Source organism: Aulostomus chinensis, chromosome 24 (assembly GCF_037954235.1).
Source record: "Aulostomus chinensis isolate RoL2024-O1b breed Wild chromosome 24, RoL_Achi_v1.0, whole genome shotgun sequence".
NCBI classification, from domain to species: Eukaryota; Metazoa; Chordata; class Actinopteri; order Syngnathiformes; family Aulostomidae; genus Aulostomus; species Aulostomus chinensis.
Window position 1 is genome coordinate 11215234 of NC_141343.1, and position 19858 is coordinate 11235091.

At 45.1% G+C, this 19858-nt stretch overlaps 1 protein-coding gene across 2 annotated transcripts; it reads left to right on the forward strand.

The window, feature by feature from the left end:
• Positions 1 to 3578: 3578 nt before the first annotated feature.
• arsj (arylsulfatase family, member J) lies at positions 3579 to 19280 on the forward strand. 2 transcript variants are annotated; one of them, XM_086197634.1, is made up of 3 exons: positions 4228 to 4283; positions 6416 to 6478; positions 16825 to 19280. In XM_086197634.1, coding segments are annotated over exons 2-3 (1398 nt in total). In that variant the 5' UTR covers positions 4228 to 4283; positions 6416 to 6476; the 3' UTR covers positions 18221 to 19280. The 2 variants fall into 2 exon arrangements, with proteins under 2 accessions (XP_086053759.1, XP_086053760.1); XM_086197633.1 differs by lacking the exon at positions 6416 to 6478 and having other exon boundaries at positions 3579 to 4283.
• Positions 19281 to 19858: the final 578 nt, after the last annotated feature.

The following is a 19858-nucleotide window of genomic DNA, read 5'->3' on the forward strand; positions in this document are numbered from 1 at the left end:
CAAATGTCGCCCATAATCGTCATTTCCCATCCCTGACTTATTCGATGCGAGTTTTCAAAGTTTGTAAATGAACCAAGCAGATGGGATCAGGTTGAAAAAGTGAAGTCTGAGCAAACAATACGCAAAGTGTAAGCAACAATAACAAACATGGTCCTGCTCACCAACCTTTTGGCCTCCAAACGGATGCAGCAGAAACATCATGCAAAGGGCCGCGGGCGAGTAGAAGTACTTATGAAACACCGGGATTGCTTTTAAAACTTGTTTTAAGATTCACACTTTCCAGTTCAAGCGTCTCGCATGAAAGTTTTGACGCTGAAACCGCGACAAGACCAAGACAACGAGACGCAACCACATCCAAACAAAACGGACACGTAGACACGGTGCGCTGCGGTGACCTGCACCACCGAGGGACTCTGCCGCTGTAAGTACATCCAAAAAAAGGCCAAAACTTGCTTATGTCTTTGATTTTATTTATTTATGTTTTCAGCGAAAGCTCGTGTGTCGCGACGTTCTCATTCCTCGTAAATATAAGCGTCAAGGAGCTGTCGGGGTATGTAGAAAGTGAGGCTGTATTTCTACTGAAGGAAACTTAAAAATTCTGGAATATAATTTACTTTCACATGCTGCTTGGATGTTCCTGCCACCCACCCAAAGCTTTTACAAGAAGAGGACAGCGCTCCGGTATGTACTAAGAGGCAGCAGAATTTCCTCTCACATGGTGTCTTGCCAATGTGTGCAACTGTGTGTGAGGAGAGTTAGGGTGGGGGTTTGGCAGCGGGCCGTGTGGGCACTTTCCTGCTGTTTCGTGCAACTATCCAAAAAAACAAAGGATTTCTTGGAAACGGGGCCTGGCGCTCATCGGGTCTGAACTCTTCTGGGCACACATTGACGCTAAATCCTGGGATGAGGGGATGAGATCAGCCGGTCCCTTCAGGATGTCAGCGAACATTAGGTCACGTCTTAGATATGTGACTCCCTGCATGAGCATGGAGGGGGGGGGGGGGACAAAAAAACTATGATGCTGAGGACTTGTTTTATGCACATGACGCTGTTATTGTACCGGAGAGGAGGCATTAAACATGCTTCTTGCCAGCATGCACTGGTTCACAAATGTGTGCCGGTTGTGGTTACACGTGTAGACACGCTGGAGACACTCGGCTGCTTGCTGTTTGCTATGCTAAATAGCATCTGTCAACTGTTTTCCAAGCAGAAAATTAATTCAGCGCTTTATAGCACCGCTTAGCTGACGCTGTTTGTGCATGTGTTGTGCCTGCATGTGTTTCCAAGACCTTTGAGGATTACCGCATGTAAAGGTCTTTCACTGCAGCACTGTAAAGCCCCCCCCCCCCCCCCCCCACATTCCCCCACCCCCAGACACCTCAATCCCAATTCAGAGGCTCACAGCAGGTCTCTTCATAAAGCATCATGCTAACACTTAAAGATCAGCGCCGGGTAACGCTCCTGCTGCGTCACCTACGAGTCAACAAACACCCTGAGTTTAGAGAGGGAGCCCAGTTGAGGGAATTTGTGCCAACTCATCACTATTTCTTCGTAACAGAGCGGTGAAGAAACAGGTATTTTCTTGTCTAATTCTTCTGGGTGGATTTCACCAAATCACGAACTGCATTGATTGGATGGCGCAGTAGAAGCTCCAATACGCTGCGACACGACTTCAGCTTTCCTTCAAATTTGCCCTGCATCCCTTGGGCAACTGCATTCAAGAGTATTTCCATAAATACTGAATGTACATTTACGCACATCACATTTTGATGGCAGACACCATTTCACACAATTGCAGGCTTGTCTGGACGTTCTTTTACTTGTACATGAACTGGCTTGCTTATCAAGATTATCAGTGCTGATTCGTCAGTGAACTGAGCCATCAAATCTTGAAAGTTTCAATTTGTATGATTAAAATGAATTGCAATTCCATTGCATATATTTCTGGTAACGGTTAACGTCCACGAAAAATCAATCTATTTTCTACCGCTCATCCTGTTAAGGGTCGCGGGGGAGGGGGGGGTGGAGCCTATCCCAGCAGCCTTCAGGCGAGAGGCGGGGTTCACCCTGGACAGGTCACCAGTCCATCACAGGACCAACACATAGAGACAGACAACCATTCACACTCACAGCCACACCTACGGTCAATTTAGAGTATCAATCAGCCTCGTCCTCTCTTGATGTCTTTGGACTGTGGGAGGAAGCTGGAGTACCAGAGAGAACCCACGCAGGAACAGGGAGAACATGGAGACTCACACAGAAAGATCCTGTGATGGAGCCGGGACTGGAACCTGGAACCTTCTTGCTGTGAGGCCACAGTGCTGACCACTGCACCACCGTGCCTCCCTCCAAGAGAATTTTCTATTTTACTATTTTATGTATATTTACGTGCGATTTACGTCTCTCTCTCTCTCCAGCCTTGCCCTTGTCACAGTCCATCTGGAATCCAAGCATTTCTGACTTTTTTGTGACTTATACTTGATACCGAGCAAGTTCAAATCCTCGGCTTGTACTGAACACAGCGCAGAGATAAATCTCATCAAATCTCTCGCTACAGAGCTGTAGACCGGCCATTTCAACCTGCGTACCGGCAGTGTTTGTTTTTTAAAAGCTCCGGTTTTATAAAAAAAAAACACAAAAAAAAACAATATATAAAACAGGAAAGCAGAAAAAAAAAAGCTGAAATATCTTTTCATATCATGAAATATCATAAGCTAGAGTTGCGGTTGGTTATCCTTTTAATTTGTTTTCTCCTTCGTCACTCTTCCCCTATGACATCCCCAGCATGTTTTCTGTGCTTTACCAGCTGTCATGAGAGTAAATCCAGATAAGAAACACACAGGTTCCTATATTTAGGCACGATAAACATGATGACATCACATAAAAGCTGAACTTTTCTGTGCTATGCAGTATCCCTCGTCTGTGCCATGGCTGCTATGAGCTGTGTGACTTATATTGGTAGTATTAAGGACTGCATGAACACCACAAATGGAGCGCTTTTTTTGTGGTCGTCCCCTTCTTAAAATAATCGCCTGTCATTTTTTTGAAAACACACACACAAAAAAAAAACAAAACTGGCAGAATACGTGCCATACAACTCCAGCCTCGAACATTTCTGCGTTTTATCTTTGTCTGAACGGATGAAATCATCAGTTGCCGGGTAGCGTCCGGTGGAAGTGTGCTACAGAACAGGCATGCATTGCTGGCGGGACCATTAGGACCCTGTACTTCCTGACGCTGCCCTCAAATTAAAGCATAAAATTAAATGTCTGGATTGCAGTGATAGACTAAAAATGAATACGATAGCCTTACAAGTAGTCCACAATAAAAGACCTTTAAAAAAAAAAAAGCGTTCTTTCCGCAGAGAGGACTTCTAATTCGAAACAGACATGGGAAGTCTTGAGTGTTTGTAATATTTGTGATATATTAGCATAAAGTGTAATCTTGTGGTATGATGTCAAAGGTAGTCATTTCCATAAAAAGGGGGCGGTTCCTTGTCTTCAGATGACGCCCCCCCCCCCCCCCCCCCAATCTTAGAAGGAGGTGTGTTAGAGCTGCCTATGAACGCATCTTGGTAGCGTAGTCGTGAACAGCTGTCTTCTCCTCAAGTCCAGCCCGTCTCCAGCCCTGTGTGGAACGGACAGTGGTGTGACAGGATGGAGGACACGAGCAGTGGACCGCAGCCTGCTGCTTCCCTGTCTTTGAGAAGTCTGGAACAAGTCCTGCTCGTCTTTTGACAACAGCTGATTTGAAACTTAGTGAGTTTGTGTGTGCGTGTGTGTGTGTTACACCTCATAGGGATGCAGTGTTCTACACGTGGAACCAGCGACAGGTTTGCCCTCTCAAACCGCCGAGGTGTCAGGGGTCTGTAAGCTTTAAGGACTCACTACCATGCGAACCCGATCTCCAAGTGCTGCTGTTCCCCCTGAACATGTGCACTAACCGCTGCTGGAGCTCCGAGACCGGTTCAACATGCTCGTCTTGTGGGTCCCGGTGGGCTTCTTCCTCGGTTTCATCATCTCGCAGACGTGGAGCGTTCAGATGTCGTGGGAAAACTGGGCGGCCGAGCTGCGCAGACGAGGGAACGAGTTGGACAAACCAAACACTCAGCCACACATCGTCTTCATCCTCGTGGACGACCAAGGCTTCAGGGACGTCGGCTACCACGGCTCCGAGATTAAAACCCCGACTCTGGACCGGCTGGCGGCGCAGGGAGTCAAATTGGAGAACTACTACGTGCAGCCGCTCTGCAGCCCGTCGAGGAGCCAGCTCATGACCGGCAGGTACGGCTCTCCACGCACCGTTTCCTGGGGGAACAGAGTGGGCTGGCTGCACCTGCCAGAGCTCTTTCATAGTTGAAATGAAGCCTCGTTCCTGTCGAGTGTGTCCGCGTAGACGCCCTCGCTGACAAAAACGAGCGTTGAGGGACGTAGGCGACTGTTACCGGTGGAAAGACCTTCACTCGCTGCCTCTGATTCGGGAACTTTGCACCGAAATTGTCATGACAGTAGAAGAGATAATTAAACAGTTTCAAACTCAAGAACTCATTGTCATCCATTAATTTCCCTATTTTTTTTTCCCCCAATTTTTTTTTTTTTCGAAAAATGTTTCTCAGCGTATCAATGGTAGAAGTGAAAAGGTTTGTTTTGAATTTGCTTCTATTTTTCCCCAAGTGTCGTTCTACCGATTTGCCATAAGATTCCCAACATCAGAATGAATCGACATTCCTGTGTCAACGTTCATATTTGAACGCAGAAACATATCGAAGTGATCACGGTGTGATGTCGCAAGGCTGTCAGTCAAACAAAGATGCTATTTTTTATTTTTTTTTAAGTCGGTAGAATCCCATTAGCATGCTGGGACATCTCTGCGGCACATTAATACGCCGTTTATCATCTCCTGCCATGATTTTGATACAATTCAGAACTATTTTTCAGCCCTTGGGTACATCCCCAATGTTCATTGTGAAGTAGAGATGTCGAAATATTTCAAGATATTGAGAAACGACGCTCTTCATCTAGAAAGACCTTACTTTAACGACTGAACTTCTTAAGTACCGCGACATACTGACGGCGCTGAATTCATGGTTACCTTCATACGACAACTGAATGGACAATCTGAACAAAAACAAAGGTGCAAAAAAGAAAATAGAACGTGAGATGGGGAATACAGGAACCGATTTTGTACTTTCTGCAGATGGAGCTCTTACTCTGTTCTCCACCAGCGACTGATTGGGAGGCTAAAAAGTTGTCCTTTTTAAAACTACGGAATTTTACTACCCTGCTCAGAAAAACCCCTCAAAATATCCACATCTGGACAAACCTCTCGATAAAGCCTGTAAAATGTGATGGAGCGTGTTGGAAGAGATCCGCTAGGAACGCTGGCGAGGTGCTTTTCTCTGTGAGTGTTAGCATACAGGAGAAGCGCGCTGATTTGGAGTCCAATTTTCTCCTTCTGACAAATCTTGCGAGCGTTCCAGGTTCAAGGATGATCGGGGCACGTCATCTGGTAGGGTGACGCTTTACAGACATCTTAATGTTCCCAACTGGCTGTGACTCTCTCTGATCAAAAACGGAATCCTTGTTGTGCGAACAGCAATGGAATATTGAGCAAAAGGTCTGGCATACTACCCAAGCATATTCGGTTAATGTAGACAAGTTTAGAGCGGAGAAGTGAGACGGACTGGACTTGTTCTCGGCCCGCTCGCGATTTGTGCTAGTAGAGCATCCGAACAAGCTCTTCTGCTTGATTTTGCTCCTTTTCTGTCTCAATAGATCTGCGTACGCAAAAGCAGGAAGGAACAGCAGGAAGCCGTCGAGAGCGACTGAGTGGCAGGAGTGGGAAACGCGTACAGTATCGTGTGTTTTTGCGAGGGCGGACGTAGTCTGGATTTGTAGTTTGTTTACCGGGCAGCTTCTCTTTGGTTGTGATGCTCTGTAACCCCCCCCCCCCCCCCCCATCTGTCCTGCTCCTTAGCAGAGAAAAGAAGAAAAAACAACGTCCTGTAGGAGGGCGGCTGGGCATTGTTTCATTCCTGCAGACATCCGAGATGATGAGAAGCACAACTACCGCTGCTCTTTTTTTTTTTCTCCAGTCTGAGCAGGGAAAAATGCTGCAGTGATCGTCCACGTGGAACTGTAGGTGTGGACGCACCGATGTCTCTCGCTTTGTAGCCTTGAATGGATGGTTACAAAGGTGTGTGTGTGTGTGTGTGTGTGTGTGTGTGTGTGTGTGTGTGTGTGAGAGAACTGAAGGACCACGATCCATCTGTGCTAACATCAGAACATCAGCTTGCTCCGTCAGCTCTCTGGCACACTTGCAGAGACTTGTCAAGGCAAATATCAGGACTAAGGAATGAATCCAAAACATAAGCAGCGCATAAAAGCCTGATTACTTTTTTTTTTTTTTTTTACAGGCTGTTTCGACCGGTTCCCATGGTAACCACCGGCATCTGAACCCAGCTGCATGCTCGCTGCATGTAATCAGATTTTATTATTACTTTTCTATTTCTCTTTGGCCTCTGCTACAGCCGGCCGGTCTGTGTGTTTCTCTGCTGTCTTGTAAGGTCACCGACCAAATATGGACAACCACATGCAAGATCAGCAGCCGTCGGTAAAATAATAGAATTTTTCGGTAGCAAACTATATTAACCTGCACACCAGAGTGAGAACTGGCAGAACAGCGTGTAGATTTGAGTCAGCACAGCATCAGACTGTAAATCCCCACCTGCAGTGATACGGCATCTCGGTCTCCATTGTCGGCACAGATATCACAAACACTGATACTTTGGTAACTCTGGTATCACGTCGATGCCAAAACTCTGAGAACATGACGGTGCTCGTGAGACTATGATGCATTAATTACTGGTGGAGATACAGGACGTTAGAAACAGATGGGAAGATAGTGACAATCAATCTGGTATCTGGACTGTTGGAATGTCAGTCATATTGGCACCAAATTAAAAATCAAGTCAGTTTTGTTTGTAGGCACCAAATCACAACCAAAGTTCTCTCATGACTCTTTACCAGTAGAGCAGGTCCAGTCCCACACTCCTTCAATGAACCTCCACCCAACAGTTCTCCATCAGCAAGCACATCCTGCAACAGCGGCGACCAAAACCTTCCTTTTAACAGGCGGGAACGTGGAGCAGATCCAGGATCAGTGGGGACGGACATCTGCTTTGACCGGTTGGAGGGAAAGAGAGCAGGAGAGCAGGGCAGAGACAAAGACAGATAATGGAGGAAGACAGATATGCAGAAGGAAAGAGATAAAGAGAGAGAGAAAGGCGAGAGACTGATGGACAGACGGGGACGTGAGCAGGTGGAGCTACGGGTGGCAGCTTGAGCCTCTTCAGGTCTGCAGCCTCCTCCAGCAGCAGCAGTCAGGGATCGAAATTTTTCCGTGCTGATACCCTGATGGCCATAGCTGTCAATTACTTACAAATCTAGAGAAACAATATTTGTCACAGTGGCCCGTTCTTTCAAATTAAAAGCGACTTACATTGCGATGAAGTCTGATGGGTTGCGAGCGGTGTACTGTTGAGTTGAGTGGCAACGTGAAGGAGACCCGGTTTCTTTTTTCCCGTTTGACGAGGCATCTTTGAAACGCGTGTCAAACATCTAAAGTGCTACGTCGATCGCTGTGCTCCTTTTGAGTTTGTTTGTAACGTAACGTTTTTGTTATGACAATGAGAAACAGTTGACGTAGATCAGTTACATCAGATGCCAGATCGGTCGGCGGCGTTTGTTGTCTTCGGGAAACCTTTATGCTAGAAATACGAATGAGGTGGAACTGAATGTGCCAGCTCGATGCGCTGAGCACAACGTGAACAGGCATTAAAATCTTCTACTTTTTAAAAAAAATCTCAAATCAGCTGTTTCTGGATTGCTGAGTACAGGGCTGGATAAAGAAGACATGGATGATACCGCTTGAAAATTTGTAAACGGTGGATTTGGACCGTTCTGCTGTTGTTAGCCATCGCTGACCGTAGCTTCAAGCTAAATTTTCGTGATCGGCTGATGCAGGAGGGAAAAGATGTTTTGTGAGCTCAAAGCAGCAAATTTTTGATGGAAGTATTGCTTTCATATGAGGCAATAAGTAGTATTTACAGTAGTAGTAAATACAGATGCACCTTTTTCAGTTCCAGTATTATTCTGATACACATCTACTGGTACTGATTCCAATACCAGAGTTTATTTTTCTTGAACATTATTATTATTATTGTGGTTGAGATTATGCTTTTTCTTGGAAAAGAGAAAAAAATAAAATAGATAAAAATGCATTTACATTAAATCTACGTAGCTCAGAATAATTGGCTGCAGTAGTTTTGTATGGATTAGGGTTGTGTTTCATGTTATTTTACAGCAGTTTTATGGTCCAGTGCAAGCTATCGTGTGGAATTTGGATCGTTTTTCAATCAGCATGTTAATTTAACGTCTGATCATGCATCAAGTCAGCTGATATGAGAGTAACATCGGTGTCTACATCTGTGCGTGATATTTATGATCCAATATCCCATCTGCAGTATTTCTCCTTCTTCTTTGGGGTCATGAACCTCGCAACTAAGGGCGCGTTTCCACCGGCTCACTTCAGCTCGGGTCTGTTTGGCCCCGTTTCCACCGGCTCACTTCAGCTCGGGTCTGTTTGGCCCCGTTTCCACCGGCTCACTTCAGCTCGGGTCTGTTTGGCCCCGTTTCCACCGGCTCACTTCAGCTCGGGTCTGTTTGGCCCCGTTTCCACCGGCCCCAACACGGTACTAACCGTCACCATTTTGGTCCCTGCTCCGCTGGGGTTCCAAGCGAGCCAAGCGGGGACTAAACTGTGACGTAAACACGTAGCGGGGCGCTGATTGGGTAATTCACCCGCTTACGTCGTCTACTTGGTATCATCTTGGCCTCGGTGGAATACTGGTCGATCGCTTGGTGGAGTCTTTCATTCTTTTCTTGGCTGTTCTGTTTCACCACTTGAAGCCTTGCCCGTCTGTCGTCCCTCACTTTTAGTTGAAGCAAAAACCACAGACAGAGCAACAGGCAGAACGCTGCCTCCGTGTCCTCCATTGTTGTTGTTGTGTCACACACAAATGACGCCGGGGAACTCTCGGCCGGTGACTCCACCCACGCTGACGTGGTACCCAGTGCTGGTGGGAACGCACCCTAAATGTCCGTGTAAGTGTCTTTGGTTTAATTATCCAAAGTAGTAGGTTCAGCTGTTACCGGCTGTTCTGGGCTACCAGCGCGATGACCAGACTACCCCTGTTTCAACCCCACTGCTGTGCCGCTGATGTTTCCTGAGAGAGACAGGTGGATTGCCAAAGGCGAGACCGAAAAATTGGAAAAATTATCCAGGAATGCTTGCAGTATATGACAAATATTTCTGAACCCTTCAACTTGTTTTTCACAGGTTATTGATTTTGACAATGGAGCTGTTTTGTCACGTAAACGCTCTCCTGAAGTGTCAAAGATAAATGACAGGCACGTCTTCTTACCTGTCTTAGCGAGTCGCTGGATGGACTCCCTAAGTTTCTTCACATGAACGCCACATTTTGCTCTCACATTTGCGTTTGAACGTCTAGACACTTGGGCTCTTTTAGATTACCGCTGCTCTTCAACAACCAATAAATTACAGGAGGGTTAACATTTCCATTTACAGTGGAGACAATATTGAAGCACACATATGGTCTTAATTTGATCCTCCGGCTCAACCCCGCCCATCTTTTTTCCATTGACCGCAAGCGTTTAATGTCAGGCCAACCTTGTCAGGAAAAGAAGAAAAAAAACTGGTTTAAAATTCAATTAAATGTCATTATTGAGCTTCTGCAACAAGAGGAACTGACCTGGATTCCAAAAAGTTCTCCTGTCATTCTTGAACAGAAGCCTGCTCTAAATCACACGGAGGGAAGGGTTGCTTGTTTCTGTCGTTGTAGCTCCCATCTGGCCACATTCATCTCCCACTTGTCTCAAGTTTCTTCGTCATCTCGCTCACTCAAACCATGTCCCTTCCCCCTGGCAGGTGAGTCAGAGGAAGGTGAAGTTATACCCGATGAATCGAAAAAGTGGGTATTTTAGTTGAAGGATAAGAAAAGTTTGGCTGAGATTGTATGAAAACGAAGGTCTGTTGAAAAGTGAGAACCTTAAATGGCTGAATTGAAGTAAGATCTCAAAGGGTGCGGCGACACGCTGACTGGCCAAATATCCCAAGGTGAACCTGATGGTAAGTGGAGCAGCAACAACAGAGAAAGTCCTGGCTTGGGTAGCAGTATTTCTGTGAAACCTCTCAAACCTCAGCGGCCAGTGCACTTGTCTTGCAGGACTCAAGCAATTGCCTTCTCTCTGGGATTTGAGTTTAATGACGTGTGTGATTCGTTGGCCTTGTGGCTCAGCAGTTGTACAAATAAACCAGAGATAGCGGGATTAAACCAGCCTCTGAGACTCCCATGTTTTCATCTCGCAATTCATCAGCATTCCAGGTGGGTAGGACATGGCAGCGAGCCACTGTCTGCTAGAAGTATTTCTCAGCCTGCGCCTGGCTGGAGTCCATGCTGGATCAAGGATGGGGAAATGCCTGACCCCAGAGCTTTGGCCCTTCTGTTTGGACTTTCAGTTGGTCCCCTGCTTGGCTTTAAAAGAAGATACAAATCAGTCGGAGTGGCAAGCAAGGAGGGAAGGAATGTCCCCTTAGTGCCGTAGTTATTGCAGTCTTTATTTTTGGGCCTCATAAATAAAGGTCCTTCAACTGTCCTTCAGGTGCTACAAAACATGTTAAGACTAGAGATCCCTTGCAAACCCCATCGCAGGTCAAAGAGAGACAAAGCTGGTTCAGGGGGAACAGCTTCCCCATCAAGGCTTTGAGCCGGTTTGAATGATTTGTGGGGGGATCAGAGGCTGCACTTAGCATGACATTCTCATTACACGGCTGTAACCTTTTGGTATGTCAACGGAAAGAAACCTTCAGGAGCAGGGGCTCCGGAGGGTTCAAATCTTTAAACATATAAACACACGCACACACAGTTGAAAAGCCTCTCCCTCTCCATCCTATTGCTGTCTTGGCTCGAAGGCAACATCAACTGCTTGACAATTAATCCTAAATTAAACAAAGTGCTGAAATGGAAAAGTGAATATCCTAAATGGCAGATAGTAGAGTAGAGCATGACATCTAAAAGTCATTTTAATAGACATTTATGGGAAAATAATAGGGTTAAATTACTACCTACTTCACTTGTGGAAAATGTAGAGATTATGAAACGATTTTACAAGTACTTGATGCATTCAGTTAATTATGTAGATCCTTTTTTTCAATAAGTGGATTGAAGGCTTCTCTTTTTCTTCCAAAGAAGCACATTCCTGTCCCGGGCTCACTTGACATCTTGTTTCTGATGCTTTCGCTGTCCCGCAAACACATGTTGCCCGTACGCCTCCTCGCAGTTCATTGCATCCACGTCTTGTTGTCGCCTAATGACAGACGGACGGTGCCTCCCCCAGCGTTGGTGTTTGTAGCTGGGTTTCAGAGCTCATCCTGTCCAGACCACCTAATGACAAAAAAAACCTTCTTCCCATCGCCATATGAAACCAAGACTCCTCCGTGGCTCCCATCAGGGTTGGTGTGGTCTCATTTTGAAATCACTGACCTCACCTCAAAGACTTGCAGTGAATAGAAGTATCAAATTCAGAATACTGCCATATTATTTTTATGATTATAATCCTCATGAGTTAAATGTTTCCAAGGTCCTGGGAACCAGTTTTTTAATCCATGAGAGTTGGTTTGCCAAGTTCTCTTATTTATTTCCAAAGGCCGCAGAGGCATTGAACCCAGATGGCATTTTGCATAGCGTAGTGACAGCGTAATTCTCTGGGTGTCTTCTCCCGCAGTGTCCGGCGTTGGTGGCTACGTCAACGGACGTCACTGGTCAGGGTTTCCTGAGGACATCCATTTGCAAACCCCCCCCCCCCCCCCCCGCCCCTTAAAGGTGTATGGCCCTTCAGGCGCGTTCTTGCTCTCATTTAAGCTTTCCTTGCGTGTGGTTTTCAATGTTTAAATACATTTGAATTCGCCGAATAAATAAACTCTGCAGGACAAACTAGTTTTAATAACAAGTGAGCACTTAAACCACGAGAGTTTACACAAAGAATTAGAAGTTATTAATAACTAATGAAAAAAAAGGCTGACATTTGATTTAATATCTATTTATTACAGCTTAGGGCGTTAATGGCTGAAGAAAAAAATCGGGAGACAGAAATGCTTTAATCTGAATTCACTTCCCCACGGTAATTTACCACTGCCGACATACAACAGGCAGTCAAGGCTCCCACTGTCAAAAATATATATAGCGGTGAGGAAATTTCTTACCTCTTCCTTGAACGTATGCAAATTTTTGTTGCAGCATGTCTAAATTTAATTAACAGCATGCGACAATGTGTCATCAGTATGGAACTTGGAAAAAAACAACAACATTGGAGCAAAAGATATAAAGCAGTAACCATAGAAACACCGCCCTCCATATTGCTTTCTACCAAGAGTATATAAAGGCCCCTTTTAACGGCTTTCCTGTACACTGCCAAAAAAAACACGGAAAAAAAGCACAAAGGCAACTCCTTATCTACCCACAGTAGGGACAGGGTCAAGCAGCTTTTTTTGGATATGTTGTGCGCAATGATAAAAAATGTCTACGATATCACATCGCGCCTGTTTTAGTAGTCGTCCTCGGAAGATGGCCGCTCAGTGCAGCACAGCTCGCCAAACCTTCGGGGGATCTCAGCTTCAGGGGCAGTGTGCATGTTTGTATTTGCAATGATACGTAACTTGGTAATATGGTCTTACTGTACTGTTTTGTTGAATTTAGGACTTTGGGGATAGATCGCTGTGCTCACAGCTCTGCTAAGACACACAAGATTGTGTCAGCCTTGAAGGACCGGTGCAACTGGGTTGGATAATGCTAAGCTTCCACTTCTCCTTCAGTGGAATCCTTCTTTCTGGCAACCAAACGCTCACTTTCACTCTCATTCCCCGATGACAGCTTAACTGTGCACCGGAGACCTCAGAGAGAGGGCAGAGGTGGAGAAGGGTGAAGAGGCTTCTGACGCAGTCCTCTTGTGATCTATTCGCGAAAGCAGACATGCAGAGCGGCAGGGAGTGAAGTCAGAGATTACTGTCGTTGTTTCCAAAGTCCCAGCTGGTTTGCCTCATCGTCTGCCAAAACACCGAACGTCATGGTCTCAAGAAATATGAAGTTGCTTGGCTGTGAACCCACTCGTTCTCCTCAGCTCGTGCTTGTTCTGACTGTGTTTCAAACTGGCGTAAATCTGTCTGTAACAGGGGGTGGGTCGTCCTTTGAGAAATGTTACTTTCAGGGCAGTTAGAGACTTTTATGGACGGCCGCTCTTTTTTTTAAAAACAATTTTCGAATAGGTCAGTTACCGTAAGTTATTTCCTCTGTATCGGAGAGATCATGAGATCTCAGTTGTTGATGGATTGTGATTAAATATCGGAAAGATCATAATATTTAGATTGAGGGAAAATTAGATTTTGGAACTGACCCAGATCGAGATGACATCATACCACCTTGGTAGCAGCATGTGCTCTCAGAGTGTCTGTTTTATTGATTTTGAGAAGTAAAGACCACCGACATCGATCATTTTGGCATGGAAAGAAATATATAAAGTGAAAATGAAAAAAATAAAAACTTTTGAATCAGAAAATTTCTTAGCAGCTTGATGAATTGGAGCGATAATCAGAACGATCCATTGACGTATTTCACATATTTCCGGGGAGTCTGGTTGTGTACTAAAATGTCAACACATTTATCAATCACCTTCTTACCGTCATGCAAGCAGGCTGACATGTTTGATTTTTTGTCATTAAATGACACCCAAGTTTCTGAATTCAACAAACATAATAATTATTCTCAGCTTGTTAAACATAGAGACATTTGCGCGTGTTTCATACTTACAATCAATGATGTGGTCCATCTTAGTCTGCTGCCAAAGTGGCCGTTGCAAGATTTTTACCTCGAGGTCACAAGTGTTTCCTGTCTGGTCTTGAACGATGGGTCCCCTGCTTTTCCTCTGGCCTCCAGCCTCCACCCGCTATCACCCATCCACACCATGTCATGGCTACGCTTACCAGCAGCTGAACACGAGGCAGTGTCTGGATCACCAGACGATAAACGCTCAGCCAAAGACCTGCGCTCTAACCCACAGCACAACGGTGGTGTGTGGGGACCGTGGTACAAAGATGAGAGGGAGGAGCAAGAGGCGGACGAGAGGTTCAATAACCTGCTCATCGGCCATTTTGGTAAAAGGAGATGGAAAAAGAAACCTACGAACAGAAAGCTCAAAAGGAGTTCAGAAGAGTAACCAACGTTGTTTGTGAAAGACTCAAGTTGCTTTTTCTCAGGGACTTACACTTCCAACTGCAGGATCGTCCTCTCTAGGTATTTGAACTTCAGTCAGTTTAACTTGACCCAGTGTAGGGATGGAACAAAACCCAAAATTCAGGAGTTGGTACCAATACCACTGCATTTGCACACTTCTCAGTACCATTTTTCCATCCATCCATCCATCCATCCATTTTCTTCCACTTATTCCTGTTAAGGGTCGCGGGGGGGCTGGAGTCTGTCCCAGTGGCTATGGGCGAGAGGCGCCAGTCCATCACAGGGCCAACACACAGCCAGACAACCATTCACACTCACAGAGTATCAATCAGCCTCGTCCTCTCTTGATGTCTTTGGACTGTGGGAGGAAGCTGGAGTACCAGAGAGAACCCACACAGGAACAGGAGAACATGGAGACTCACACAGAAAGATCCCGTGCTCGAGCCGGGACTCGAACCCGGAACCTTCTTGCTGTGAGGCGACAGTGCTGACCACTGCACCACCGCGCCGCCTTCAGTACCAACTCCTGAATACCATTTTCAATATTCTACAATAAAACACCAATGAACTAACACTTCAACATAAACTCTTGCGCACTGGCACAAAAATGACAGTTTTCGCTTGGTACGATGGTAAATGTTCAGGTTATTGATTCTGGTATCAACTTGGTGCCAAAGAATCGCATCTTGTGACAACTCAACTCCAACGTGTAACACATAAGAGAGAAGGACATTTTGAAATGCCTCAAGAAAATAAAGAAGAAATCCACTCATTCAAAGACTACTGTCACTCACGCCCAGACGCAACTGTGACCTCATGTTAACGTAAAGGGCATTGAAAGAATGTTTATTTTTCTAGATTCTGTTGCATGCGTGGACTGTTGCATCTCCTCTGTTTTTTTTTGCTGTTTCTCTTTTCTAGTTAGCAAATCTTTATCGGCAGTCACCAAAAAGTTTGGCGACAGAAATCTTTACGTTGTGATTACTGCGACCAGATGCAGGGTGAACGTGATCCTGGGTTTACAAGCGCAGTCAGCCTGACCTGATAGATTGTGTTCTTTCTGTCTGGTCTGAACGATTGGTCCTCTGCTTTTCCTCTGGCCTTCAGCCTCCACCCGCTATCACCCATCCATGCTATCTCACGGCTCCGTTAACCAGCAGTTGAACACGAGGCAGTGTCAGGATCACTAGTCTATAAACGCTCCTGTGTCTGCTTGAGTGTGTTTGCGTTGGAAGGAGTTCATGATGATTGGACTGAATAATGTATCAATGTGTGATTTTAAATACAAAGTTTTAATTTTTCCAACTACACAACATGTTTCCTTCAAAGAGTCTGAGAGAAGTCTAGTCTTGTTTGTATTATGACATTGTTAAATCCCACAGTAGTACTGTATGTGACATGATGTATATAACCTCATGCAGTAAGTGCCTTTTATCTGGACCAGCTTGTAACAGAACTGTGCAGCTCTTGACAGCTACAGTACAGAAAAAAGACTTTTCAGCATTTCCAGAAACACAGCCAACCAGTAAATGCCATTCAGTGGATTACAAGTAGGGGCTCAATACCATCAGCTGTAACGTGATGGCTGACTGAAACATCTGGCTTAGTGTTTCCCTCAGGTACAGTAATGAATTTCTTGTGCAAAAATAATGGATACATACTTAACGGTACTTAGTACCCCTTAGTCGGGGTACACAGATACTTCAGGGGCAATCTTGAATCCTATCAGTTCTTTCTGACGACAGCCTCTGTGAGCAAGGGACAGTATTTCTGGGTTCCACTGCTGCCACTGGATATTCGGTCGAAGACTTCCGTGTTCCGTCTGTCCCTCGTTGCTGACAGTCCATATGACAAACTGACACGTTTGTATCGAGTTGAAGGACAACAAATGCAAGCAGAGTGTTTCAAAAATAGCCATTTTACACTCAGTTCACATGTTCAAACCATTACCATGCTTTGTCGTTTTTCTGAACTTGCAATTCAAGGAAGGCATTCCATCGCTTTTGCACTCTACACAGACTGTTTACATGGGCACAACCGAGGCCAGCTCAAGGAATCCAGAAGCTTTCCTGTCCTGACATTTTCTCCCTTGCCTACAGATTCTGTATTTATATGCAGAATCTGTTAATAGAGATTATGTAGAGGGGATATTAAAAAAAAAAAAACCATTGTATATTCTCACAAAGTCTTCCATCAAAATAAACTATTGTTTTATGGTTTTTATTCCTGTGTTCTGTGAAGACCTGCATCCACTCCTCCCCTGACTGGATCTCACTTTGAATGCCTGAACGGTACTTCGGCACCAATTAGTTGAAGCCAGTCAGAGACAGAGTCAGGGCGTGGGGGGATCCAGTATGTCCTCTTGGGAAGGAAGCCCTTTAGCAATGAATATGTTGCCTAACTTGTTCATATATTCATGGACAGTGTTAACAATGTGTTTTAACTGATGTATTTTGCAGGTATCAGATCCACACCGGTCTTCAACACTCAATCATCCGAGCATCTCAACCCAACTGTCTACCCTTGGAGAACGTCACTCTGCCCCAGAAGCTTAAGCAAGCGGGATACTCCACACACATGGTGGGAAAGTGGCACCTGGGCTTCTACAAGCGTGGCTGCATGCCCACCCAGCGTGGTTTTGATAGTTTCTTTGGTTCCTTGCTGGGAAGTGGGGATTATTACAGCCACTATAAATGTGATGGTCCCGGCATGTGTGGCTATGATTTGTATGAAGGTGAAGAGGCTGCATGGGAACAAGACCGCGGCATGTACTCCACCGTGATGTTTACTCGAAAGGCTATCGGCATCTTAGCTAAACACAACCCCCGCAGGCCCCTGTTTCTCTATTTAGCCTATCAGGCTGTTCATTCACCACTGCAGGTTCCTGCCCGCTACGTGGAGCGCTATAAGGGCATTCCAAATCTGCACCGTCGGAAATATGCCGCAATGGTTTCCTGCCTGGATGAAGCAATCCACAACCTCACAATAGCACTAAAACGGTTGGGTTATTATGACAACACAGTTCTAATTTACTCATCAGATAATGGAGGCCAACCATTAGCTGGTGCAAGCAACTGGCCCCTTAGAGGAAGTAAGGCCACATACTGGGAGGGGGGCATCAGGGCAGTAGGCTTTGTTCACAGTCCCCTGTTGGTGAACAAAGGGACAAAATGTCGATCATTGGTCCACATCACTGACTGGTTCCCCACACTGGTGACCCTGGGTGAAGGAACTTTAGATGAGGATCTGAATCTGGATGGGTATGATGTCTGGGAGGCCATCAGTGAGGGCCGCCCATCGCCCCGCCAGGACATTCTTCACAATATTGATCCAATCTACATCAAAGCAAAGAATGGTTCATGGAAAGCTGGTTATGGATTATGGAACACAGCCATCCAGGCTGCACTGCGGGTGGGCCATTGGAAGCTCCTGACAGGGGTCCCTGGGTACAGTGACTGGGTGCCTCCCCAGACCTTCTCCAACCAGCGGCTGACCAATCGCTGGCACAACGAACGCGTCCGTTGGGACCGAGGCAAATCCCTCTGGCTGTTTAACATAACTGCTGACCCTTTTGAAAGGGTGGACTTGTCTCAGCGCTACCCTCACATTGTGAAGAAAATGCTCATGAGGCTTGCACAGTACAACAAAACCGCAGTTCCAGTACGCTACCCGGCCAAAGACCTGCGCTCTAACCCACAGTACAACGGTGGTGTGTGGGGACCGTGGTACAAAGATGAGAGGGAGGAGCAAGAGGCGGACGAGAGGTTCAATAACCTGTTCATCAGCCATTTTGGTAAAAGGAGATGGAAAAAGAAACCTACGAACAGAAAGCTCAAAAGGAGTTCAGAAGAGTAACCAACGTTGTTTGTGAAAGACTCAAGTTGCTTTTTCTCAGGGACTTACACTTCCAACTGCAGGATCGTCCTCTCTAGGTATTTGAACTTCAGTCAGTTTAACTTGACCCAGTGTAGGGATGGAACAAAACCCCAAATTCAGGAGTTGGTACCAATACCACTGCATTTGCACACTTCTCAGTACCATTTTCAATATTCTAAAATAAAACACCAATGAACTAACACTTCAACATAAACTCTTGCGCACTGGCACAAAAATGACAGTTTTCGCTTGGTACGATGGTAAATGTTCAGGTTATTGAATCTGGTATCAACTTGGTGCCAAAGAATCGCATCTTGTGACAACTCAACTCCAACGTGTAACAAATAAGAGAGAAGGACATTTTGAAATGCCTCAAGAAAATAAAGAAGAAATCCACTCATTCAAAGACTACTGTCACTCACGCCCAGACACAACTGTGACCTCATGTTAACGTAAAGGGCATTGAAAGAATGTTTATTTTTCTAGATTCTGTTGCATGCGTGGACTGTTGCATCTCCTCTGTTTTTTTTGCTGTTTCTCTTTTCTAGTTAGCAAATCTTTATCGACAGTCACCAAAAATTTTGGCGACAGAAATAAAGGAAAACCGAGTTCTATATGTTGTGATTACTGCGACCAGATGCAAGGCGAATGTGATCCTGGGTTTACAAGCACAGTCAGCCTGACCTGATAGATTGTGTTCTCTCCTGTAGATAAAGTCTGGTCTGGCACCAGGCCAACATGAATGTAAGACAAACAAAATAAAAGCCCCAGATACGAGCTCTTTGTCTCCTGCAATCTCTCCACTCCATCTGGTTTGCATTTGGTTACTGCCAGAGTTCTGTTTCTCTCGCCACAATAAGTATGCTTGTAACTGTACAAGCTCTAATATCTGTTTCATGTTTAGAAGCTGACACTCTGCCCCTGAGTACATTTATTCACGAAAAATACAATAAAAAATAAGATCTGAACAGCGATAAAGGCATGACTGCTTTTTTGCGGTCAGCAAAATGCCTGTACCTGTCATGACGGTCCATGTAAACAGCCAGGATCAAAGGAATAAAAAGAAATGAGACTTAACATAAAGGGAACTTAATGATGTATGGAACTATGTTGTTAACGTGCTATTGCTATTTTTCACCCATAAAACACCAAATAATTGGTTTAAAAGAGTTGCTGACTGACATCAGGCATTCAGGAGATTTCCATATCGTTGATTTGTCTTCCAAACAGGCCAAAGCGTTGAAGCACTTTACCATAAAGGTCCATTGATAATGGTTAGTTAATGATTCCGTTATTTGTAAAAGTGAAGAATAAGCTTTTTCTCAAGAAAATCAACCAGCTATTACACAATAGCCTGGTGCAATTACTCAAATTCCATTGGCTGCTGGGAAGCCAATCAAAAGGCTCGTTCACCTTTTAAATGAATGCACCGGAAATTTTAAACCGAATTATTATGTTTTAATTTTTCACCTTGTGCCATAAATATGCCACGATATTTTTTATGAATGAAGCCATTTTAAAACTCAATAAGTGGTCTGTTTATCCAATTGCTTTGTAAATTTGCTATGTTTTGTTAGGTTGGGTAAAACGTTAGCAGACAGAAGAACTCCAGCCTCT

What these genes read in the sequence shown, in the direction of transcription:
- arsj (XM_086197633.1), top strand. Translation starts at nt 3,973, where the DNA reads ATGCTCGTCTTGTGGGTCCCGGTGGGCTTCTTCCTCGGTTTCATCATC. An exon ending in AGCCAGCTCATGACCGGCAG is followed by an intron (nt 4,284 to 16,824) that starts GTACGGCTCTCC and finishes TGTATTTTGCAG; the next exon opens with GTATCAGATCCACACCGGTC.